Here is a 26,554-nt window from a genome sequence, read left to right on the forward strand (position 1 = left end):
GAACAACACTTCTTGGTGTGATCAGAAGAGTAGAGCAAGCAGCAGCATCAGTTTCACGATCTCTAGCCTTCAAGTAAAGAGCTACTGTATCCTGTGTGTTAACCCTTCCACTTGAATAGCAAGCAACAGTGATGCTGATCTGCAAATATTGACCATCCTACCCATCAGATTTGCCTCTGCAGGGAAGTGCAGCTTAAAGCGGGGGAGGGATAGCTCAGTGGTTTGAGCATTGGCCTGCTAAACCCAGGGTTATGAGTTCAGTCCTTGAGGGGGCCATTTAGGGGTCTGGGGCAAAATCAGTACTTGGTCCTGCTAGTGAAGGCAGGGGGCTGGACTCATTGACCTGTTGGGGTCCCTTCCAGTTCTGCAAGATAGGTATATCTCCATATATTATTATTGAAGTAACTGCAGCATTTTAAAAGTGACGTGGATGTCTAAAATGTCACAAGGTTTTCTAAAAATCATAAATCGAATTGTAACTCCGTTGGTACACTCTGTGTACAAAATAATTCCCCACAATACCATTACAGTACTTATACCCATTCAGCAATCACAACTAACACTTAGTGCACAATACATTTCAGCATTCAGATGGCTAGAGTCTGCAAACTGAGATAGAGGAAAGCTTGCTGCTAAAAATCAGTAGCCAATGCCATGTAAAATTTCAAGGAGAGATTCTGAGCACACAGTGTCACATCCTGGCTAAGTAATAATTGCACCACAGAGTCCCAAAATGTGTGGCATGGAGGAGGGTGACAAGGGAGGTGTGACAAATCACCCAGTAATGCATATGATCTGCTTTGTGTTGTATATGGGGAAAGGCTCACTTCAAATCTATGAAGTTCTAGAACATATATATTTGTTTCCTATTCTTGCATATTTATTTGTATATGCACATGTCAGGCAAAATAGGGACATTGCTTTTGGCTCCCTGACCTGTCAGTGTCTTGAAGTCACTGATGTAGTGAATTGAGCAAAGAGCTATACGCTAGGTACTCGTAACTTCCAGTTCTGGCTTCCTTCTGTAGCTCTGAGCATGTCATTTAAAATTGAGGAGACAAACAGAAGTTAAGAAAATAGACATTAGTATTTATCTGCCTCACAGGAATATTGTGGTGATTGTTTAGTTAGCATTTATACTGCATTTTACATTTTTCAAAGTGCTTTACCACTACTTAGTATTGATTTTTATAGTTAGTAATATGTTGTGATGGTTTCAGAAACTAGTGACCTATAGTAGGGGTGAAGAACTCTGCACTCTATCATTAGTTTCTTGTGCCATCCAGTTTTCCCATGTCCTCTCAGTTTTTCTTATATGATCTTTTAAAGCGAGGAATTGATTCATAGCGATGAGAAGAATTGTCCAGACTGTTCTACCTGAAATCATTTGCTTATCTTATCTGTGTTGCCTTCAAATATTCATTCATAATATCCTGAGATTTTCCACAGTAGTTTTAGTGTTTGTCTTTTTTTTAGGTGTTGATGTAGCCCATGAAACAGAAGATGACAAACCCAAGAAAAACCAGAAGGATGATGAAGAGCAAATTGCCAGATACAGAGAACTCTTGCAGAGTATCCAAGAAAAAGAGAAGAAACGAGACGAAAATGATATGGAAATGGAGATTAAATGGGTTCCAGGTAAATTTATCTGGCACTTCAGCGTTTTGTTTTGTTTTTTCTCTCTTGGAAAAATTTGCAATATTTTTACTGGCCCGTTTATTGAGGTATATATAGCATGAAGCATGGGATTTGTAGCAATCAAAACTATGAACAGCGTTCTGTTATTTCTTAGCATTAAAAATCCAGAAGGGTTATAGTGAGGAAAATGGAAATAAACAATGATTGAGCACAATTCCTCAGCTGTAGTGTTTGTCTAGTTTGTGCCTCTTGCCGGTTTTTCTTACGTGTTTGCTGTTTCATTCTTGTAGATTTTTCTCAAATAGTTTTCGTATACCTTAGAATCATAACTTTTTCACACATATGAAAATGAAAAATATGGTATCTTTTTCCATATTCTAAAATTTGGCAAGAATAAAAACATCTTGTTTGCTATAATGCTGATTTCCCCCCCCTCCCCGAATATCTATTATTTTATTAACGTTTAGCAGCAACTTTTAGCCAATTTGGATAATAAAATATTAAACCTTAAAAGTCACTGGTCCAGGGTAGAATATAACTATTTATGGCCTGCATCTCAAACCAATATAATTTTGAGGGTGGTAAGAAATATTTTGACAGTTAGTAGTTTTAAGGAGAAAATGAAACTGTTTAAAAAGCCGATCAGAGGTTTGGAAAGTAGGAAGTAGTCCTGGCACAGGTGAGGCTATCAGTGCTTGATAAATGAATTTTATAATGTAGTTCAACTAAATTAAAATTTCTTCTTCAATGCGGAAAGAAAAAACCCTACAGTAATGTCGCAAACTGAGTGAGTGTACTATGACCCTGCCTTTAATCCCCCTTAAAAATGACCTGGCTTTTCTATCATCATGTAAGTCTCTTAAAATTATACCTCCCACCCTAATCTGAGTGGTGTAGAGAGACAAATTTTAAATAAGGCAGAAACTGTGAATTTATGGAAGGTAAGGAAACCTTGAATTTCCTTAAGCAACTAGAAGGGTAGTACAGGGATTTCAGGAACCTGAAATGGAGGGGAGACCAAAGTTATCTTGTAAAACACTAAGATTTCTGGGACCACAGGAGGATAAGTATTGAAAGAAGCCTGAACCTCCAATGAAACTTTAAGTGGAAAAGGAGCAATAGCTTAAAGGGAGTCCATAATATGAGAAGCTGCTAAAGAAAAGGCACTGTGTGGGGTTGTCATCTTGTTAGTGACTTTCCAGATCAGATTATTTTCTCATTTTGCAAGTAAAAAGACAATGCTACTATAAGTCAGCCCTGCAAAACTCAACATAACATTTAAAAAACCAAGTTATGTTTTCTGCCTTGTGTGTCATCACCAGTACTAGACTTTGCAGGCTGGTTTCTGTTCTGCTTACACTCGTGCAGTCCCACTGAATATAATTGAAGAAAGGACCTGACTCACTAATAGTAACTTAATAATTCTGTTGACAGTGTTTGAGTCAGAGTAGAATCCATCTTCCTCTTCCATAGTTGTATTAGTATATAGGAGTACAAGCAGAAATAATAAATAGCAAAATTTATTTTTCAACTCAGAGATTCAGATGTGAGTCTGAATACGCTCTGGAATCACTTCTGCTTAATAAGTGCAACCTCTATTATATTGCTTTTTAGCCCATAATCTGAATTCATTGCCTGAGAGAAGTTTCTGAGGTATAAAATAATAATTGCACAAGTAAATGTCTTCTTTGGAAAGTATAAGTTGGTAGCTACAGAAAATGTCCATGAATTTTCCTTGTTTGATATAATTTCAATTACTCTGACGTAAATTCTCCCTATGTTTACCTTTAATAATGTACATCACTACCTATAGTTAATTAAGATGAAGGGCTTAATGGCGCATCTGAATTATCATGTTATAATTCCACTAGCCACAGAGTGTCAGTATGTGAATACATGTAGTTGCTACATCATGAATGGCTTTTAATTCATTGGGGCATCAAGCATCCAGATGAGCTGAACATTTTTATGCATCGGTAACTATTACATCATTTTCACAAAGATTTTATGTTATTATGACCTTCAGACCCAGGAGTGTTAGAAACCACAATAGAAACTGCTTGTTGCTGTTATGAATGTGTTCTAGCTGTAGAATATAGACAAGGCATTTTTTTTAAGTAGCTAAAGCTACCCATTTTGTTTTTAAAATTGTATTTTTGAAACATCTCTATGCATACATACAGAATTCTAAAATCCTTAACAGATAACTGAGCTGTGGTACATAGGTTGTAATATTTGCAGTTCCATATAGAAAATTATCTTGTAAATAACACGTGAGTTATTTCTGATAATTACAAAAATCCAAATACATTAATATGGTGACTTTATAACTATGACTTTTCAGTTAACCCTTCACTGGAGCACTAGGGAAAGCTGTTTTGCGGGTGAAAAAGAGTACCCATAGGGATAGGAGAATTAATGAGACTGACGCCAAAGGGGAGAGCTCTCTAGTTACTTTGAGGCGAAGAGGCTGAAGCTGTCTGTGAAAAATTGGTAGGACAGGAAGAGTAAGAAGGATCCTTTGCAAGGCACAGTTACAGGGCTCTGAGCCATGTATTATACAAGATTAACCTTTGGTCTGGCCTTTCTTGATGTGTATTATGGTAGTCTTTAAGTACATAATTACATACTGTCTTTCTTGCCTCATTCAGTGCACAAGATGAGTGATGCTCAGTGAATAGGTGGATATGCAGTATTTTGTTTGATCCTCATTCAGTCTGCGCCCACAAGCCTTATTTAACACACACCATCTAAACCCTGCACTAAATAAAATACTGAGTTCCTCATGGGCTTCCTGTTGTTCTGTCACAAGAGTGGGAGTACTTTGCAAGCATTGAATTTATCTTCTTAACACCACTGTGAGGCAAAATCGTATTATCCTGAAGTTTAAAGCCAAAATTATGTCTGCTGATTTTGGGAGCCCAATCTGAGATGCCTAGGACCTGATTTTTTCAGAGTATTTAATTTCGATAGCCCTTTACGTTCAACATCCAGGTCCTGTAGACTTCAGTTGCCATTGTGAGCACTCAGCACTTGTGCAAATCTGACTCCACGTGTCTCAGATTGGGCACCCAGAAAATGAGGAACACAGTTAGTGGTTAGGTGCAGCAATATTGGTTTACGTGACTTGCCTGGCATTACAGGGATAAAATCCAGTTCTCCAAGGGGCATTCAACTGCTTTAACCGTACGGGCATCTTTTTTCCTTCCTGCAGTCACTTGCTTCATTCACTGAGCATCTTCCAACTTCTGCAACAAATGAAGCAGGGATCCTACGGACAACAGTCTCATTCACTGTATAACCCTGATTTATACCCTGAGCGCTATCCATCCTGTGCACTGAATGATGCGCAAGAGGGTCAAATTAAGATTACATTGGCATTTTATCACTTTGAGCACTTGACTATACAATCTTGAATGTTTTAATATAGATTTTTTGGATGCAATTAACTTTAAAAAAAATCCCAAAAAACGCATTTGGGTCATCAACAGAGTTGGGATCTTTAGAAACACAGCACAGTTTCTCTGCTGCGTGAGCTAATGAAGTAACTGATAGCAGTAGTAGACTTCTGTTTTGTCTGTGGACCACTAGAAGGGATGAGACACTTACTTTGCCCCTGGGTTTCAAAGCTATTTGCTGATAAAAGTGGACTGTTGAGACTTTGGAATTTTTTTTTTAATTTTAAATCCTGAAAGAGAGCATAGCTAGTGGTTATAAACACTTTTGCCCCAGTGTCCTCTTTTCCTTTTAGGTCTGACCCCCTCTGCTCCTATCCATCTGCTTCCAGGCTTTTGTTCCTGTTCTCCTTCTCCTGATTGTCCTGTTGCATTAGTCTGTTTCCTCCTTCATGTTGCCTGGGCACCACAAGTGAAGCTACTGAGCGTATAGGAGATACTATCTGTCTGCTCTGAGTTCTAGTCCCTGGTACCATAGTAGCCCCCAGGTGCCAGAGGAGCAATTACAGAGGAAGTCCTGCCTTGTAGGATAGAGAATGCGCCATCATTTTTGAGGTATGGTCGCTGCACAGTGTTTTTGCATGTAGAAGCAGTGGGGATGATGCATGCTCTGTGCATATGGAAAAATGTTTTCATAGCTCCAACAATGGAACTATGACAGTTTTCAGTCACCATGTTACTTTTAAGATTTCCTGACTAGAATTAGTTTTGTTCCTATATTTCTATTGCCAAGCCTTGCTGTTATCTAGCATCTGTTATTGTACTGTAGGATGCTATTTGTAAAAGCATCTTAATAACCAGATGTTTAAAATAAAAAGAAAATTATAAGAGACTAATGTAGGAAGACTTTAAATGGAAAGTCTGAGATTTGAATTAATTTTAAAATTTAAGCTTTGGCACAACTTTTCACACACAGTTGTGGCAAGCATATTTTGTGAATGATTCAGTTATCATTTAAACATAAATCCAGTACCAGAACAAATCAATTAGATTTGGTTCCAATTTTTTTAGCACTGTTTCTTTTAGGCACAAAATGAGTGATTGTATTGAAGTATCTGTTCATCTGTTTTCCTACAGTCATATTGGATTCAAGCAATAATTACCTTAGGCAGAGTTCGTCAGCCCTCAAAGTTTTACACACTCCCAAAGAAGGTTTCTGTGCTTTAGACTTTATATATGTGGCAGGCCACAATCATTTTCTTAATATCATTTTCAAATACTTCCCAGCTTCACATTTGTCATTTAATTTGAAATAGTCATCCTTTGGGAAGAGTGAAAATGTGAATATTAAACAGAAGTTGAAATGAAACTTTAAAAATTACTTTTATTTAGGATGAAAACTAGTAAGTGTAATCTCCTAAGCTGCAGAGAACCCCAGCCATATGTTGTTGGAAGGATTATATGGAGTGAGGTAGTGTTTTTCGTTCCATATGATCTTTGAAGGGGGTGTATTATGGTTCATTCTGTATTCTTGGTTAATGTTTTCTTTGAATGAGGTATTCCTGCCTCATGCCGTGCACAAAAGTATGCACTACATCCGGCAAACTAGAGCTCTGCAGTTTTTTATACTGAATATCTTTAGGTACTAATAATGGTCCCGTCCCTTAATACTTTGTCTTTTGAGAAGTGAGATTAAATCTACCTAGTGTTGCAGAATAACCCCCAAGGTCTCTGGGAAAACATTAAGTATTTTTTATCTTTAGAGCTTCGACTAAACAAAACAAAAACAACCTGATATCAGTCATGCTATTAGGCAATCTCCTCTGAGGAGTCTCTGGAGGATGCATCCTGTTTTACATAAGACTTCCTCATTTTGGTCTACTCTTCCTTTAGGTATGGAAAAGCCCTCCAAGGTGTTTACTGATTGTTCTCTCTATTCTTGTTGGAATATTTCTATTAGACATTCCTTTCAGCTACTTGCAACAAGAGTTTCACATTGACAAGGCATATATCAAGATTCTTCCTTCATCTCGCTATGTGTAATGAATTTGTTGGTTTGGATTCCCTAGAATGGAGAAATGTTTTCCTTTTTCCTCTACTCCCACTTCAGGTCTAACAGCCCAAACTAGAAAAATACCTTTATTATTGTCCCCCGTACTAGCAAAATTTAAATAAGATAGAAGGACATCCAGCATATCATAATCTCCGTTAAGTGTTGTTTTAAAACCTGATTGAAGATTTAGGGAATTTGCACATTCTGTTCTCAATAATTTGCAAACATCTTGTTCACAGCCTTCTCAGTGGAAATCCCCAGGAGCCAATCCCTCCATCTTTGCAGACCCCTAATTTCTCAGTGAAGTCCCCAATAAAAAGTATCTCCACACATCCCCTTTTAAAAAAAAAAAAAAAAAAATCTGTGGAAGTTACCCTGGCTTTTCTTCATATTTAGAAAAAAGTAATTTTGGACATTTTAAAAAAAATAAATTCTGACCAGCCCTACTTTTTACAGTCTGATAAGTAGCTTATTTGAATTTGGTCCCAGTGCTCAAATGCCATGTTCTTGGGCCTTTTCTACTGCACATTTCAGTTGCATCCCACTGTTTCTCACCACTTTTTAATGGTTGGTCACTGCTCATTTATTTGGCAGCGTAGAGCTTTACTTTCAAACAGATAATGAAGAATCCTCCTCACCCTCCCTCCCATTTTGTTCTTTTTTTCATGGCTTTCATTTTGGGACGGTTAAGTGACAAAACAATATTGTGGTTCATTTACTTCATTTGTAGATCCCTATTTTCAATTACAAAGGTGAGGTGGTCTGCAGATCAACTCTTGACTCTGTCCAGATTATAATAGTGATACCTAAAGAAGACAATTTATTTTTCCTTCTATAGTCATAAGCTTTCTGACTACTTAGAAATAAATTTTTATTCTTGGAATGTGGTCTGGACATTCGTTTCTAAACCATTCTAAACTGGGAAGGAAGTTTAATGCTTTTCTTGTGGTATTTGGCAGTCTCAGGAAAGGGCTATATTGTTTTCCAAGTCCTGCTTTGCCAGGTGGATCAAATGATCAGCAATTTGGTAATCTCCTTTGAGAATGAGCCTCATTCTGCTGGAGATGCAACACTCTTTTCTATCTATAATCAGCCCTCTTCAGAGAAAATGTGTGAAGTCACTAGCTGACCACCCATGTTTTTTTCTAAGCATTACAAAATTTAGTTGCTCTTACCTTTTGGATACAATTTTTGGGGAACAGAGAAGTCTATTCTCAATGCATTTCAGGAAGAAGATGTGTATTGTTGAAAACAATTAAGTGTATTTGTGTATCTATAAAAATATTCTGGTTTGACAGGGCTTTTCAGTGGTCTTATTTTTTTGACTTGTAATAACTTCTCTATTTCTTTGAGTTGTAGTGACTGTCTAAGTATTTGTTCACTATTTTATTACTCTGCTTCTGTGTTTGGTTGGTTGATGGTCACTCTTTGTTACTTCTCATTAGTCCAATTACTTCTGCAGTAAGATAAGTCTCCTTCATCACACGATCCTCATTCATCCTCAGAGCAGATGAAAGATAGTATGTGCTCATGTAATTAAAGAGTATATCATAAATCATACTGAATTTAGATTGCAACCTCAGTTTTCTAGCATTTCTTAACTTTAGAGTGCTTGATGTTGCAACTTTTAAATGTTCTTTTAACAGGTGATTTTGTGTGTAATGTGTATACAATCTAGTCATTCATTTGGGCAAAACTCTGGAGATGACAATATTCAGTTTAGTCTAAAACCAACCCATGGCAAAAGGTAGGACATATACAGCTCATAGCTGAGGAATGTGTGTTTAATTAAATGTTTCTTTTAAAGTTCAGAAGTTTATGCGCTTGTTTTTATGAAGGGTTAGTCATACTTATGACTGTCTAATTGCTTAATCTTTTTAAGCCTTTCATGAGTAGAAAGGTTTTGAACAAGTAGATTACACTTCTGCAATGCATGCTTTCCTGGGAGCACTGTGAAGCTTGTAATTTGCTATGAAAGGGAAGAGGAAATTTCCTTCAACAAAACATTTAGCCTGATATCGAACTTCTTCCAATTGTTGACAGGTCAGGAAATGCAAACTTAGATATTTCTCCTAGAGTACACACCTGACAAAAGGACATTGGAGAGATGAAGATCTAAGTTAATGGTCTGATAATTACAGCTCCCCAGGGATGTAGAGGGAGGGGATGGTGGATTACCCATGTTCTTTGATCTTTCAGTTCATATAGAAGCTAAATATTAAGAAGTACTTCCGGTAATTTGATAATCCTAAATAAATAGGAGGATAATATATTTAGCTAGTTTCAGTTTTGATTTCTGATGAGTTGTCATAATTTGAATGTGCGCCCAAATAAAAATAGAATGTCTTCCTTTATACATTTTAAGTATTTTTTAGCCACTATGGGGTAATATGTTCTGAGCATGCCTCTTATTCTCTACCTCATGTTGACAAATAATTTTTTTAAAAAGTTAGCATGTTGCCTTTGAAGCTTTGAATCTGGGTTCCTGGTCATACCAGAAGCCTACTGTTTCTAATTTTTGAGATACCTCTCCCTGACCAAAATAGTCAGACATCAAGGTGTTTGTTTAAGAAAATGTTTTGTGAATTTGAAACTTAGACTTTTTTTACAGGAAAGTAAAGTGGTGTTTTTATTTTATTTTATTTTTTGTAAAATCAAAGGATGTCACTAATACACAATGCATATTCCAGTTTTTCAGAGCAATTTTAAGGTAACTAGATAGTAATATCTGTATCTATTTTTGCTTCTATTACTATCAGATTTATAGTCCAAACCCAAAAATCGTAACGTTTTTCCTGTATGAAATGCATACACGTAATTTTTTTAATTAAAGTTGAAATTGGGGGATACAACTGAACATGAATCCCATAAGCTTGTGTATTTCCTAACGAGCTAACCGCTCAGAAATCCTTAACTCTATTTACATTTAAATATACTTCCCTTTTCTCTTAACATATCACTTCATGTGAAACCTCTGCATTTTACATTTTACGTTTTTTCATTATAGAATTGTAGGATGAAGTAGAATTAAAATGCCAAGGAATTTTAAATTTGTTTCCTGGTTTGATTTATTTTGCTGGAGAGGCACAATAATTGAAGGGAAAATATAAACATTTAAAATCCCTGTGGAGCTTCCTAATGAAGCATACTACTGGAAGGCATTCCATGAAATGGGCTGCACTGGGAAATGGACTTAGTTCTAACCTCACATTTAACGCTTGTAAAGTTGGGCAAATCACTTAACCTTTCAGTGCTTCGTTTCCCCCCTTTTCCCCTCCAAAATCCGTATTAATTTTGTGAAAACTAATTAATATTATTGAAGCACTTCAAAATCCTCAGGACGACGACACAGGTTACTCTAGCTCTAAGAATGTGATATTTGTAGACTGAGTTAGGGAGAGAAGGCAGTCCAGGGAATCAGAAGTGCTGAGGACTGGGTATTGCCACTCATTCTCTAGACATCTGCACAACTTACCACTGAGGTGCGGGGGGGGGGGGGGGGGGGGAGTTTTTTAAGCATGAAGCCGGAGGATTTATACAGCAAGCTGACCTTTCCCTTCAATACATTGCCTTGATTTGACAATAGATATTTGTGCAATTGCATGGATCAAAAGATGGTAAATATTTCCCTTTGGATCAGGGCTTTGATGATGAGAATATACTAGAGGGTTTTTTTTTTTTTTAAGAAGATGAAATAACTTGTGAGCAAATTAAGTTTGCCTGTTCGTTTGTTTTTTATTTTCCCATAGGACTGAAAGAAACTGCTGAAGAGATGGTTAAAAGCAAATTGGAAGGAAAGGATAAACTAACTCCTTGGGAACAATTTTTAGAAAACAAGAAAGAGAAAAGAAAACTGAAAAAGAAAAGAAAGGTGAGTATGCTCTGATCACTCACATTTTTAATTAAAACCTGTAACCATTCTATTTTGCCTTGAATTAAATCCAAAGGAGTTACAGCTTTTAAAATGATTTTGGGGGCTGATAGTGTGGTGTGCCTTCGTTTAGAGACTTTGTTTGCAAGTAACTTACAAAATCTAGAGCGTTAGAAGGATGTTCAGGGTAATACTAGTCATAACAGGCTTGCATGTATTTTCATCAGTCTTTGGCAGCCAAAGTAAATATCATTATAACTTTGTGTGATTAAAGGAAAATAAACGCACACCTACCAAGAAAACTACCTTTTGATCTTAGAGTTTTGTTACACTCTGGAATGTTTGTAGCTATCATACTTGTTGCTAAAATATAATTGGATAACAAGGCTTCTGATTAGGGTGCACAAAATTCAGTCTCCCAAAGTTCTAGCAGCATAAACATTTTGAATGGTATTGAGGAGTTGCTCAAAGCTCAACTGAATGTGTACACTTGAGGGATATTTCTGTGTATGAATGGAATTGCTTTCATATTACTGGTCTTTGTACCCTGCTTCTTTTTTGCCTTTTCATTTACCAAAGGAATTTGTGAATTGATTCCTGTGGTGGTAACACATGAATGTTAGGGAGACTTTTTTTTATTTTTATTTTTTTTTAACATGCTGCCTAATTCTCCCTGTATTTTCTTTCTTTATCCCGAATCAGCCCCCGTATCACAAATGTGGTTTCCCCATAGTGCCTTCTGCTCATCAAGGGTGGCTCTGCTGATGCTCCCTGCCTTGGTTTACAAGGTGTGTCAGCCTGTCGGGAATAGGATGGCCTGTGTCATATGCTTGGCATCAGTCATTAAAGGGTTAAATAATAAAAAAGTCAGAAGTAGGCTGTCTGTATCTTTAAACAAACAAATAGAACAGGCAACTGCTTGGTTGCAGTGCTTAAGCAAAGGCCCTTACTTGGACCTGGGGTTCTGGAGTAGCACTGAGGAGCATCTCCTTTGTCCTAATCTCACCCAGCACTCACCCCAGAAGAAGCAGGCAAGCCTTCTTAACTGGCCTGTTGCCTCCCTGTTCGTCAGTGTTTCCTTTTGGCCCTTCTGGACCTGTGGAGGACTAAGGGCTTATCTACACTGTCAATTTACAGCACTGCAACTTTCTTGCTCAGGGGAATGAAAAAATACCCCCTTGAACGCAGCAAGTTTCAGTGCTGTAAAGCGCTAGTGTATACAATGCACCAGTGCTTGGAGCCACGCCCCTCGTCGAGGTGGTTTGTTTAGAGTGCTGGGAGAGCTCTCTCCCAGCGTTCTGCCACGACTACACAAGACACATTAAAGCACTGCTGTGTAGACTAGCCCTATGCCTTGTAGGTAGCCCGGCCTATGTAAGTGTTCTTTAAGCAGGCGGTATCAGGGGTTTAATGCTCCAGCAGAAGGCAGTGAAGGCCTGATAGACCCCCATCACATTGAGATAACTGATTAATTAAAATAACTTGTGTGACTTAGAGAATGGACAAATACATTAACAAAGCCAGTGTTTCCCAAACTTGGCACGCCGCTTGTGTAGGGAAAGCCCTTGGCGGGTCAGGCCGCTTTGTTTACCTGCCGTGTCTGCAGGTCCGGCTGACCGCGGCTCCCACTGGCTGTGGTTTGCTGCTCCAGGCCAATGGCAGCTGCTGGAAGCAGCTGCCAGTATGTCCCTCGGCCTGCGCCACTTCCTGCAGCTCCCATTGGCCTGGAGTAGCGAACTGCGGCCAGTGGGAGCCGCGATCGACCGGACCTGTGGACGCGGCAGGTAAACAAAGCGGCCCGGCCTGCCAGGAGCTTTCCCTACACAAGAGGCGTCCCAAGTTTGGGAAACACCGCTCTAAGCAAAGTTACAAATAACGTTTGATCAGTAACTGCTAAAAACTTCTGAAAGCAAATTGGCATCTTGTGTTCAATAGTGTTTCTAGAGGCTACAGCAACTCTTGCTAGTGTAAGACCCTCATTTACCGTGACTAAAACCGACAGGGTAATAGTTCACATGTGCTGGAGGCTAGGTGTTCTAAGGAAAAGATTCTCACTTCTTGAACTTGCTTCCCCTATAAGTTTAAACCCACATTTGATAAACTTCAGGGCACAGTCTGAAGCTATTTACCCACACTTTTGCCTAAGGAAGGTTTTTGTGGAGGACATTTGTTAGTTGACTATTCCTTTTTTAAATAGGACCAGCACACTTTATGAATCTCCCAGTAAATGCGATGAACTTGTTTTTTATATGCCGAGTTTATATTTTTTTGCTTGTGGAATACAGGCAATCATGAAGCAGGATTGATCGAGCAGCTGTGGTTTTTTTGGCAGTGACTTCAACCTGGATGTTTGAGAACTGCCTTTTGTAGAGAAGAAAGGATATATTACCTCCTTGGTAGTTCATAAACATGCTGTGCATACTGTCCACTCTTCTGGGTGCAATGATTTTACGCATTGTTCATCTCCTTGAATCATTAACTTGAAAAATAGTGTGTGTGGATATGGAGAACCAGAAGTTTTCTTCTGATCCTATAATTAATTGGAATGTTTATACAGTTTATATTGTATGGATGTAAAAGACTTCTTTGAATGTGTAAATGATTCTGCTTTTTGTGTACATAGTAGGATTTATAGTTCAGTGGTAATACACAGACTTAGAATTGTTTATTTACGTTCACCTTAGTTCACAATTTATGGTATGTCATTCAAGTTGTGAATTAGTATCAGCTACCAGAAGTTATGTTTCATTTAGATGAAACTTCTGTATTAGTTGCATATTAAATGGAAATGGCAAAATCACTGTTTTTTGTTATAGGCTACTGCCAAAGAAGAATTGAATGAAGATGAATTTCCATCTGATGTTGACTTGAATGACCCATACTTTGCTGAGGAACTTGGGAAAACAGGTTGGTTAATAAAAGTAATTTTCACTTGTTTAAATTTAATGTACTCTTCTTTAAATAACAAGCTATAGAAATAGAAAAGTATAAAAATAAGGGTTTGTGTATGGAATTCGTGATATGCAGTTTGTGATAGCATGTGCCTCTTGGCCTACATTTTGTGGAATATCAGGAAGACACATTTCTGCCAGTACTTTCAGCAGTGACCATTAACTGGTCGTTGCCAGAAAGTGGCTGTGTGGGTGCCAGACCTACCAGCTGGTTCCCTAAACGCATGATGGGAAGAAGAAAGAACCTGGTTGCCCTTGAAAGCCAAAGAAGTTTTACCCTATGTATAAATGGAAACACAGGGTTGAGCAACTTTGGTGGGCCCCCTTGGAGGTTTGGATAATTGAGTTAAGAATATCAAGTTTTATGTACGTTTCCCAACTGAATTTGAGCTTGTACCCTGAAGGTTTTTAGGCACTAACTGAGAGTGCATCTGTGCATAAGGTGTGAATGATGACCAAGAGCCAGAAGTCATGGCAATCATCTGACGCTTCAGTTTTTTTGGTTTTAGAAGGAAATGGAAATTGAAAAAACAAGAATGTTTCAAGACTTTAGAATGTGCATGATTGTTAAAATTGGTGGGGATTCAAGTGTCTTTATTTTGGGTGAACTGTTCCCTCTCTTTACTCTGCTGCACCTTGATGTGGCTGCTGGTCCGAACCCTGGATAAAGTGGGGATGGTTGAGTGCAAGGATAACTGTCACAGTTGAAAGCGAGAGCAACTGCACCTGGATTTCCCCTCAGTGGACCAACCAGGGCACCTGCTCTCTGGCTTTCACCACTGCATTTTCACCATTGACTTTCCTGGGTGGAGACCCATGTCTCCCTTCCCTCTGACTGGAGTATTTCCAGGCTGCACAGTTCCCCCTGCCTTCACTGTGTTGCTCCTAGCAGAGACAGACTTCTTGTTTGCTGTCAGCTGCTTGCTTTCTCTTCAGAGATGGCTAACACTATGACTGCCCAAGTCATAAATACCATTCAGCTCTTTTTATGCAAGCCTGTTTTAGTCTTAAGGTAAATGCACTAGAGAGCACATATTAAAAACAATAAAAGAATTTATGCATGCTAATAAGCATACCAGAGATCACCCAAAACCTAACATGGGCTCTGGCAGGAGCAGTCCTTCAATACCCCACTCAAGGAGTTTTTCCTTGTGGCTTCCACTTCATCACCGCTTCAGCTCAAAGCAAGCGCACAGTCTTATGGGCCTTTATAGGTCCAGTCATTATAACTCTTCCCTAAGGATTAAGGCCCTCAGTGGACATGGGGATTTATGCATTTGCTGGACCAGGAAGAAGGCCCTGAGCCTGTTTAAAACAGAGGTTTATCCAAAAATCCTTTGTTTGTTGGGGCCCTGAAGCATCCAGTTTGAACTAGGTATGTGTATACCTTTGTAGAGAGTGGCTTCAATGGGCTCATAATTGGAGGAATTACTTTAGCATTCCCATCCTCTTGGAGGAGTTGCATACAATTCCCCAGTAACACATACACATATGCATTTTTAATACAGTGGATGGATCCCAAAGATATTCACCCTAATTCAGGAAGATTTAATCTAATTCAATAACATTTTATCTTAATTCCATAAGGTTTGTCCAGGATTTTACAGGATATTGTCAGTCTGTCACACTAATCATCTAGACTTGTAAAAAACCAACCCCATTGGTGATGGGAATGGAACCAGGCTACCATTCCGGTAAAAATGGCTGCTCAGGAGAGAACACTGCCCACCCCAGGTGGAAACAGCAGCAAATGACAGAGAGAAATTGGAAGAGTTTCTGCCCTGTGCACCAGTATTGGTGAAGGAAGGCTGTAAATGTTTCACCTCTCTTAATTCTGAGGTTGGTTTTCATTGTGCCTTTCTGATGACATAACTGCAGTGGTCACTTAAAGGTAGTATGCTTCAGGAAGTTGCCTTTCAGAAAAAAACCCAGCTGTGTATTGGATTAATAGGATAGCAGATGGCTTGCTATTAGGTTATTGGTAAATGTTTATACCAGTGTAGAGTGATTTCCTGCAAACAGACTAATGGCATAAGTCTTTTATTTTATGTATAAATCAGTCACATTGTTTCTTTATCTTTGTTGCAACATTTTAAAACTTCATAATCTGTAGAAAACACGACTCCTTTTTTTTTTTTTTTTGTAGCTGTTACACACACTAGAGTTCCATACTTTAATCAGACATAGCAAAAAACTGAGAAATGGAAAACCATTCAGGCTCTGAAAATCTCAGTGATGATCTAATATTAAATATGTAGCAGATTTTCTGTGTTTTTTATTTAGTCCAAACGTGTGCTGTTACTATGCTTATGTGGGCATCAGGAATTGCTTTGAATAATGTTCTTGAGAATGTGGTATTTAGAAAATAAACAGGTCTGACCTAGATTATTGCACATGGTTTACACAAGCTTCTATATCACGCTACTTATAGGGACATATATAAATGTCATTTCCCTGTGATAAAGAAACCCAAGATTGTATGTGGCCACAAGTAGCAAAATGGAAAACAACTGATCTATAATTCTTTTTAACGGATTCTCATTCTTAGGACTCAGGCAGCCAGTATGAGACCGACAGGAAACTTCCCTAGGTCAGTGCTTTTTAGCCTTCCTGATAGCTGTACAAAAGGCACCCCTATTGGTTGTGTGCCCTGAACTGCAAATACTCCAGCCTTAGTGTTTCCTATCCAGTTCCCCTGTTGCACAAAAAACAATAGCTCACTAAAGTGGGTCAGTGATAACCCTTCCCCCCTCTAATTGATAAACAATATACATACACTGCACTTTAAAGACAATAGCGCATCACTTTACATGTGGACCTCTGCGCTCCCAGATTCTGCAGGGAGTTGGCTGCATGAATGACTCCTAGGAGAATTTCTCAATTCTGGTTCTTTGAAGGTAATTCTTACACAATTTTCCCACCTTAAATAGCTCAAAGGTGAATAAGGCTATGTCTTATAACCAAAAGCATAGGCAGTGTAAAAAGAAGACAAATGCTCAGTATTGTAAAAATGCAACTTTTATATTAAAAGGATGGACAATATTCCTTCTTATAACAAAAATGAGTAAATTGACAAAGCCTCAAAGAATATGAACATTTGGCTAATTCAGACATGATACCAAGAAGAAACTACTGAGGCAGGAGATTTTGGGCCACCTTGATCTCAGAAATGAGCATTCTGAATCCAAATAGGGACTCTCTAAGGGCAAAAACGAAGCAGGGATGGGCTGTGAAGGTATGAGGTAATAAAGTGCAATTTCTGAGGCAGCAGCTTTCTGTACCTTGCTGCACAAAAGAAGCCTGCATCCTTTCGATGGCTGTCCTGGTCAACTTTCTTCTGTGTGATGGTTGCCATCTCTTAGGGGAGGTCTTTGGCAGAGAGCCTTACAGGAGTGAACCTTCTTTAACAGTTTGACTTCTGATGGAGTCATGGGTACTCCACAACATTCAACACAGCCTTTGAAGCTGAATAAACCCTTCTTGCAAATAACTGCCAGCAACAAAGTTCAAGTATCTGTTTCCCCTTAATCAACAAACTTAGAGGAAGTGGAATATGTAGCCATCAGAGTCCTTGGCAAAATACATATTTTTCTCTACTGCTTGAGATTGGAGTGTGATTGGACTTCTGTATCTCTGTCATCTCCTTATAAAAGGTATGCAAGGTCACATTCATGGGAGCAAAACTTTAGACTAGGTACCAATCATTCTTGGTCTTTGAGAATTCTTGGGTGGGGCCAAACCCAACCCAGGTGTCCTACCCAGATTTTGCAAAAACTGGCTGAAAGTTGGATTCTCCAGAGCAAATTTTTCTGTCTCTTATAGGTAAATCTATATTTGTGCCCAAATACACTCAGCCTTTCCTTTGGAATACAAATAATCCTGGATGCCTCCAGGTTCACCTCCTTGATCTTATATAAGTGACTGCGTAGTGCATTTTGAAGAGGTGGAGTAATTGATGCTACTGGAAGAGGTGTTGGCACAGACAATCCTCAGATAGTCACTGCAAGCAAAGTTGAATGATGATTGCACTGAGGTCAGAACTGCTTGTGTTGATATGGATTACCTTCTGGATGCAGATGCAAGTTTGGTATAAACTGGGCTCCTAAGGTGCTGAGAATCCCAAACTGCTTCTTACTATTCTGTCGTTTTATGCTTTGATACTCATCTTCAAGGGAGTATCAGCCATTAAATGGAATGACTGGAATAATTCAGATAATGTAAATTGATACCATTTTATTGATCTCCAATTTCTGTGCTGGTATATGGAGTGTTAACTGGAGGCTTTGATGCAGAGCTGCCAGGAGTCAAGGCTTTGGTCAGTGTGCTAAGAGGCTGTTGGCTGTCATTCAGTGTTCTTGAGGTGATTTCTCATGCTAAGATGACCTAGAGTTTAGTGCTACTCATCTGGGGTGCATCAGTGTGCTGAGGACATCTAAAGCTTGCTGCAGTCAACAGATTTTGGCTTCTGAAGCATCAAATATTGCTTTGAGGCAACCAGTGAACCAGATCTGCTGGTTCTAGAAAGCTTCAGGGTAATAAGTATCAGAGGGGTTGCCGTGGCACCTTAAAGACTAACAGATTTATTTGGGCATAAGCTTTTGTGGGTAAAAAACCCTCTTCTTCAGATGCATGGTGCCATCTTCTTCAGGTGAGTTTTCAAGATGGGGAGGGAAAGCACCGCAGTTAGTTTCAGTGTCCTGAAAGGGGAGGAGGGAGCTGGCTTGCAAAAGTTAGGAAAACGCAGACATAAGGGCTTTTAAACAAAGACCCATGAGACACTCACACACAGATCTTAACAGTTGTGAGAGTCTTGGGCCATGTGTACATGCTCACTTGTACCAGATTAATTCAACTGATTTAATTAATCATGTTAGTTAAATTGATATAAATACCTTGTTTGGTTTTAGTAGTTTATTTCAGTTTAGCTTAGACCTGTTCCTAATCAATTGAAAATAAACTAGGGTAGATTAAAATAAATTATTTATATCAATCTCATTTTGCAGTTGAAGTTTTTAGTTATTTTCCTAAAGAAAGGTTTGATTCTCACAATTTGGTAACCGTTAAACCGTGTTGATTTGCAACTAAATATAACATTTACCCTAAACATAGTGCTTCTCTTTGCTAACCAAGAGTATATGTTATATCTAGGCATAATGTATTGCAGCAATTATGTAGCTTAATATACATTTTTTTCAGAACCTTTATTTTTTATATTATGTTAGAAAATGGTGAATGATGCATTTATTATATACTAGGTTAATTTTTTACTCGTGGTTTGTGGAAAGTATTTGGATGGATGTTGGAATTCATCTACAAATGAAAAATAACAGCATTTTAAATTATTAATAGCTACATAAAACTATCTTAAAGTGCTGGATACATATGAAAAAATTATCAAAACATCTTTTTGTATTTAAAAATTATTTATTAAACAAAGGAAGTATAGAACTTACTGTTTTTGTTCTCCATGTTCTTCAAGATTTTAGAACTAATTGATCTCATCCTCTCATACCTAGGTTTTATTCATAGATTGGAAGAGGAAAACGAGCGTTCTTGCTTTTTCAACTCCCATTTGATTATTTTTTAAATTTTGAATGAATTAGTCATTAAACTGAACTAATTAAAAAAAAAAAAGTGAAATGATGAAAATATTCTGTCTGCACCTGCAGAAGAAGCTTCTGCTGTCAAAATCTAGTTTAGTACTTCAACAAGCCCTGGTTCCAGGTGCTTAGCCAGTGACTTCCATCAGTTCAGTGATTTTGATTTTTCTCTAATATTTGTTTTAATATAGGATGTCATAATTTCAAATTTAATTTTAAATAGGTTTCTCTTCTAAAAATAATGTATTTAATTTAAACAATCTTATTTAAATAATTTTTTAAATATAGATTTTTATCCTGAGCTAAAACAAACAAAAACCTGATTTAAACTAAAATAAATATTTATATAGGCTTTTGTACCCATGTAACTCTATTTAAAATAATGTGTTTAAAACTAGTTTAACTGTGCATGTAGACAGTCCTTTAAAATGTATTTTAGAAGCTTTCCTTTTCTTCCATTGGAATTTGTTAAATGGCAGTTCAGTATTGGTCATCTTGGGTTAATATTAATAGACAAAAAAAATTCAGAAGGACGTTGGCATTACATGATTGAGTTTCATTTATCAAAGTAAATAAAGAGCCAGCTTCAGTGTATATATTTCCTAGGGGTTTCATATGAAAATTAATATTTTGTCTACATAATGAGGAGTGGTTTTTTTGGTTTGTGGTCTTGGAAAGATGAAGGTTGAGTAGGCTTCTTAACTTGATAGTGATCTCTTGCTTCAGAATAGGAAAGAAGAACATTGTGAAGGTTCAGAATAGGAAAGAAGAACATTAAAGTTTCTTTTAGTAGATTAATCATTTGCAGTCTCTCTGAAAATGGAGTAAACGTCTTAACTGTGGTAAAATTTTAAAAATATCAGTAAAAGCAGCAGAGAGTCCTGTGGCACCTTATAGACTAACAGACATCTGTTAGTCTATAAGGTGCCACAGGACTCTTTGCTGCTTTTACAGATCCAGACTAACACGGCTACCCCTTTGGCACTTTAAAAAATATGTTTTTGGCTAATTCTGATTCTCTTAATTTAGTAGTTTCACTTTCAGATTGTTACCTGTTTTTGAGGCTTCAGAGCAACTTGGAATAAAGATCTTTTCAGTAATAGATTTCTACGATTGACAAGATAAGTTATATGGCACTCAAGTACAGTAGGAATTTTCAAATTCAAACTAATGACTGGGACCACCCATTGCACAATATTGAACCCGTCTGGAGAAAGTTGGACATGTGAATATGGGACAATTGGGCCTTTTTGGCACCAAAAGAGGAGTGGGAGGAGGCTCAGGGTTTCTGATAACTAAAGAAGCAGTTTTAACTTTTGGTACTGAGGTTAATGCATCTCTTTTCTTCCCTTTTTGATCGGGGGAGGAGCAGATTGAACTTCAAGTGTTTGGGGAAAGAGCTCCTGAACTTTGTATTTCCTGCCCCTGCAACTCTTTATGGCAAGTAGCTGCCTTACTGCATCCAACTCCAGTATCATACAACAGTGACAAATAAATATGAACATGATGTTTCTATTGAAATAGTTAATGACAGTTTAATTGTTGTCATTGGGCTTCAGCATTAACATTCCATTGAGACCAATGGGACTAGTTCATACTTCTCTCATACGTGTCGTTTTAAGGTGTCTGCAGAATCAGGAAGACATTATTGCATCTGTTAAGGTGTCTCACATGAACAGCTAATCAAAACAGTAGTAAAAATGTCTGTGCTCAGTCTCCATTAGCACTCTTTCCATTACTACCACAGGTGGAGATGTGCTGGTGGTAGTGCAGTAGTGAGAGATTCCCACCAAAATGCTAAAGTAGACATAAGTGTAATATCTAAATACTTAATACACCTCTACCTCAATATAACGCTGTCCTCGGGAGCCAAAAAACCTTACCGTGTTATAGGTGAAACTGTGTTATATCGAACTTGCTTTGATCCACTGGAGTGCGCAGCCCGTCCCCCTCCCCAGCACTGCTTTACCGTGTTATATCCGAATTCGTGTTATATCGGGGTAGCGGTGTATTCAAAATGAAAACTTAGATTGTGAAGCTCAGTTATATAGCACTTTAAAATCTATTATGCAGCCGTATACACCTGGCTCTGTTAATTGGAAACATCACTTTAGCACTCTGGTATTAAATCTTTGCTGAGAAGTAGGGTGAGGCTGCTGTTCGTGTGGAAGCTAATTTGTGGGGATGCAATTTAGCAATGGGTTGCTGTATTTGAGGCTGGGCCATGTTTTAAAGTACTCCACAGTGGCAGAAGTGCAGGGCTACAGCTTCGCCACTGTAGCGCTTCAGTACAGATGCTCACTCCAGTGACAGGGGGGTTTCTCTCCTCACTATAGTTAATCCAACTCCCCAAGACACGTTAGCTAGGTTGATGGGAGAATTTTTTTCCATTGACCTAACGCTGTCTACAATAGGGGGTAGGTCAGCATATCTACATATCTCAAGTGTGTATTTCCCCCTGAGAGACGTAGCTATCCCAACTGAGATTATTAACTCTGTAAGTGTTCTGGCTCTAAGAAGCTATTCATATTGTTACAGATATTTCACACTCCTGAGAGATATGCTGATGCTAGTTTTCCATGTAGACCAGCTCTTAGTCTACACTACAAAGTTTTGCCAGCATAGCTATGTTGGCTCGGAGTGTGAAAAAACCACACACCCCCAGCCAGCATAATTATTTTGGCAAAACCTCTGAGGTAAACAGAACTATGCTGACAGAAGAGTGCTTCTGTCGGTTTAGCTAATGTCATATGGGGAGGTGGTCTAACTATGCCGGCAGAAGCCCTCCTGTCAGTTTACACTACGTCTCCACTAGAGGCTCTGATGAGGTAGCTATACTGGTAAAGGCTCTGTGTAGTGTAGACAAGGCCCAAGTTGGCTCTAAGGTTTCCAAAAACTGGAGAAGCCCTACACATGGGAGATATTTAGAGGGTGTTATGAAAATCCTATTTTGCAACATTGAATATTGTACCTGAATTCATAGTCAAATCTTAATAAAAGTTTAGAATCTGGCTTTTTTTTTTTAAACTGTGCTCACCAAATTTTAAATGCTTCATTTAGGATTAGGTGTATCCTGCTGTTTGAGTTGGACAGGAAAAGTTAATGCTATGAAACTTTAAGCAAATGGAAAAATCAGTCAGATATGAATTTGTTTATTATGCAAGCCAAAAATACTTCTGAAATCTTTATGGATGTTAACATATTTAAGTATCTAACTTTTATTCTTTCAGTAGTAAATTTTTTTTGCAGAAGGAGATGAAACAATGATTGCATGTCAGCTGAAAAGTATGGAAAAGGAATTAACATGAATATGGTAGAATAGCCTGTAATATTGCATGAGGGTTTTGTATGAAGTGGAAAGGGGGGGATTAGAATTCTAGTATTATACTAACAGCATTCTGCTTTTTATCATACCTGAACAAGTTATTTCAGGAGACAATTTAGCTGATGGTTGTTCTCCTTGATTTCAAGAAACCATGTAAGTATGAGAGAAATATGAAGCATTGTGGTTGCCTTGTTCTTATTCCAAAATTTTATGTAGCAGGCACAATTAATACAGCCAGGTAACAGTAAATAATAGCTGGGTATGGCAATTAAAAATAGTATGCTTTTTTTTATAGCAGATTTCTTAAATCAGTGACCAAAGGTAAAAAAACAGATTTTATTCTAATTCTTTTCCCAGGATCTAGTTAATTGCAAACTGTTAACTGTGTAAGTTAATAGCTTTTTAAGGCCAGAACCGATTGTTATAATTGTATAAGGAACAGAGAGAGACTGAAAGGTTTTGATTAGCAGCTGTGGATCCTGTGCATGGAGATAAAGGGCTTGGTTAATTATGCTTTTTTGTCTGTATGTTAATTTGTGTCTCTGCTAGGGCTGAGTGGCTGAGCTTTCACGCCTCTAAACAGGAAGGGTGAGAAGTCTGTGTCTCTGTGAGGGTTGGTAGACTGGGGCTCTTTGGCCATAAGTCAGGCCCAGTGTTTGACGTCTTAATCTTCTCTGTGAGTGAGGAGATGAGCTGACCTGCAAGGCTAAATGTATAAACCAGTTGTAAAGTGAATTCCTGAGGTGAACAGGAGAAGTTACTGGTAGTTTGAAAGAGTTTGCAACAGAGAGTAGGCCCCTTTTTCTCATGGGTTTGTGGTCTTGAAGGGCAGCTGTTGATTCTGTAGTATCAGAGAGACAGTTCTTGGACAACCTGCTATCACCACTGGAGGTCCAACCAGATAAGTTTTGTTTCAAAGGAACAGGAGAGAGTGGAAAACAGAGAAGAGGGACTGGCAATTTGTGACCAATCAAGGAAGGAGAAGCAGGAGAGGATAGATGGTCTTTGACCACCAGTAGAAAAAGAACCAGGAGAAACTCAACATAGGGAGAGGTATCCAGTCGCATTCTGGTACTTCTGCAGCAGCGACAGAGAATCTCTTGGAAGACTAAAATTCCAGAACTGGAGGAAAACACAGGGACCTCTCAGGACACATGTGAAGATGGATGTCAGCCATACCCAAAATGTTCAGTGACCTGAAAAGGAGCTCTTTGTATGCTCAAGAGCTTCTCTCTCTCACCAACAGTAAAATATATGACCTCACCACCTTGTCTCTCTAATATCCTGAGACCAACATGGCTACAACAATACTGCATGCTGCTTCAGAAGATTCTTTGCAGATCATCAGAGGCTTCAAAGATCTTACAAGGGAGCTGAAGGATAAGAGAGCATTGGTGGTGACCTGAGATCTGTCTTGCCCAGCAATTGAGAAGATAGCCAGTAGAAAATATTAAAAGCAAACTGTTGGCTAGGTAAAGGGTCTATAGTTGATTGTTTGGGTTTTGTGACACATTGGGTCATCTTCTATAGGAAGAAAAGGATGTCTGGGTTGGGCTACCTCTATTTCAGTAGAAAGGGTTCCAGGTTTCTGGGTGACAGAGGACAAAAGTCTGGGAAATAATCAGGAGGAATTAGAAATGTTCATTTATGAAAAGAGAATTTGGTATAATTAGTATTACTGAAACCTGGTGGGCTGAGTTACATGACTGGGATTTTAATATTACTCCATTTTAGGAAAGAGAGAGTGGGCAGCCAAGGAACAGGGTTGTCATTCTACATCAAAGAAACTGTCTGCATTAGATTTATTGACAATTCAGAAGTATAGGACCTGGAATAGTTATGGATCGACGTTCTACCGGATAAATCCCACTGTGGGGTACTGGTTGGGAATCTGTTACAGACCACCAAATTAGACAAGGGAATAGGATGAGCAGCTCCTTAAACATCTGTATACAATGTGTACAAAAAAATTTTGTGTTTTCATGGAGTTCAATCTTGCAGACATGTGGAAGGGTCTCATGCAGCCATTAGTAAAACATTCCTGGAGTTTCTATAAATTATAACAGGGTTTTGCAAACTTCATTGCACTGTGACCCCCTTTTGACAATTAAAATTATTACATGACCCCTGGAGGGGAGACTGAAGCCTGAGCTCAACCGAGCCCCACCGCCCCTGGCGATGGGGAGAAGACCAAAACCAAAAGGCTTCAGCCCCAGGCAGAGGGCTGTAATCTGAGCCCCACCACCGCCAGGGCTTGGGCTTTGGTCCCAGGCCATGAGGCTTGGGCTTTGGCTTTAGTCCTGGGCCCCAGCAATTCTAAGACAGCCCTGGTGACCCCATTAAAATGGGGTTGTGGCCCACTTTGGGGTCTTGATCCACAGTTTGAGAACCCCCTGGACTGTAAGGATCAGCAAAGGAGCACAGCAAATTTCAAAACAATCTGAGTAAGCATTTGGATTTTATAGCGCTTCAAGAGAAGATTGAGGCATCATCTACAAGTACGTGGCAAAAATATTGTTGATGGTCAACAGCTCTTTTTATATAATAGAGAAAGGCATGATGAGATACAATGCTTGGAAGCTGAAGCTAGACAAATTCAGTCTAGAAATACAGCATATGTTACTAATAGTGAGTTTAATTAGCCATTGGAATAATTTACCTTGTGATGTGGTGGAATCTCCATCACTAGAAGTCTTTAAATCAAGGCTGGATATCTTTCTAAAAGTGATCCTGTAGCTCAAACAGAAGTTATAAACTTGATGCAGAAATTATTGGTTGAGGTTCTGTGAAGTGTTACGCAAGAAGTCCTACTAGATGAACATATAATAGTTCCTTCTGGTCTTAAAATCTATTAATCTAGTCTGACTATTCTGCAAGTGGAATTAGTCTTCCATACTGAGTAAATGAACGCTATTGTGTCAATAACTTGTGGCTGAATAAAAACACATTTTTTAGGAAAGCAGTTCTGATTTAAAGGCTACATGTGGTGATGATTTTATTGTCAACAGCAAAGAGAAAAGGTCTGACAGTTTTGGAACCAAATAGTCTTAATTTCACTAAGCTACAAGACCAAGGCTGGTTCTGACAGGGTGCAGAACCCATAGTTGCGAGGTGTGGGGGGTGGGAGGGGAGGTGGACACAGTCCTAATTAGGATCAGTCCTCCATAGGGAGGCAATTAGTTCTGCACTCACTTTCCTTATTCTTCCTCCATACACCATATTAGAAGTGAATGTGAGCAAGCTGAGCCTCATGTACCCAGAGACCCTGGTAAGAATTGGGAACTCCCCACATCAGTGAACCTGTGTTTGTACCGCACCTAGCACAATGGGATCTTGGACCTCTCAGGCATTTAGGTGCTATGGTAATAAAAATAAACAACAACAATATGCCTTGCTTCTGGTAGGTCTTCCTCTCTGTTCCCTCCTGCCACCCCCTATGAATAGGGCCGTACCAAATTCATGGTCCATTTTGGTCAATTTCACAGTCATAGGGTTTTAAAAATTGTAAATTTTATGATTTCAGCTATTTTAAATCTGAAATTTCACAGTGTTTTAATTGTAGGGTTCCTGGCCCAAAGAGGAGTTGGGTGGCTGGGGGGGAATACCATACCATACCACACCACCCTTACTTCTGCGCTGCTGCCTTCAGAGCTGGGCAGCCAGAGAATGGCGGCTCCTGACTGAGGGCCCGGCTCTGCAAACAGCAGTGCAGAAGTAAGGG

General features: G+C 38.7%; 1 protein-coding gene across 3 annotated transcripts in view; it reads left to right on the forward strand.

Moving 5' to 3' along the window:
- ESF1 (ESF1 nucleolar pre-rRNA processing protein) overlaps positions 1-26,554 on the forward strand; it is a 60,060-nt gene that overhangs the window by 25,151 nt on the left and 8,355 nt on the right. For all 3 annotated transcript variants that reach the window (XM_032789852.2, XM_032789851.2, XM_032789849.2), the window contains 3 exons: positions 1,477-1,638; positions 10,836-10,957; positions 13,774-13,864. In XM_032789852.2, coding sequence (XP_032645743.1) covers positions 1,477-1,638; positions 10,836-10,957; positions 13,774-13,864 — 375 coding nt within the window. The remainder of the gene's footprint in view (positions 1-1,476; positions 1,639-10,835; positions 10,958-13,773; positions 13,865-26,554) is intronic.

This window comes from Chelonoidis abingdonii, chromosome 3, assembly GCF_003597395.2.
Source record: "Chelonoidis abingdonii isolate Lonesome George chromosome 3, CheloAbing_2.0, whole genome shotgun sequence".
NCBI classification, from domain to species: Eukaryota; Metazoa; Chordata; order Testudines; family Testudinidae; genus Chelonoidis; species Chelonoidis abingdonii.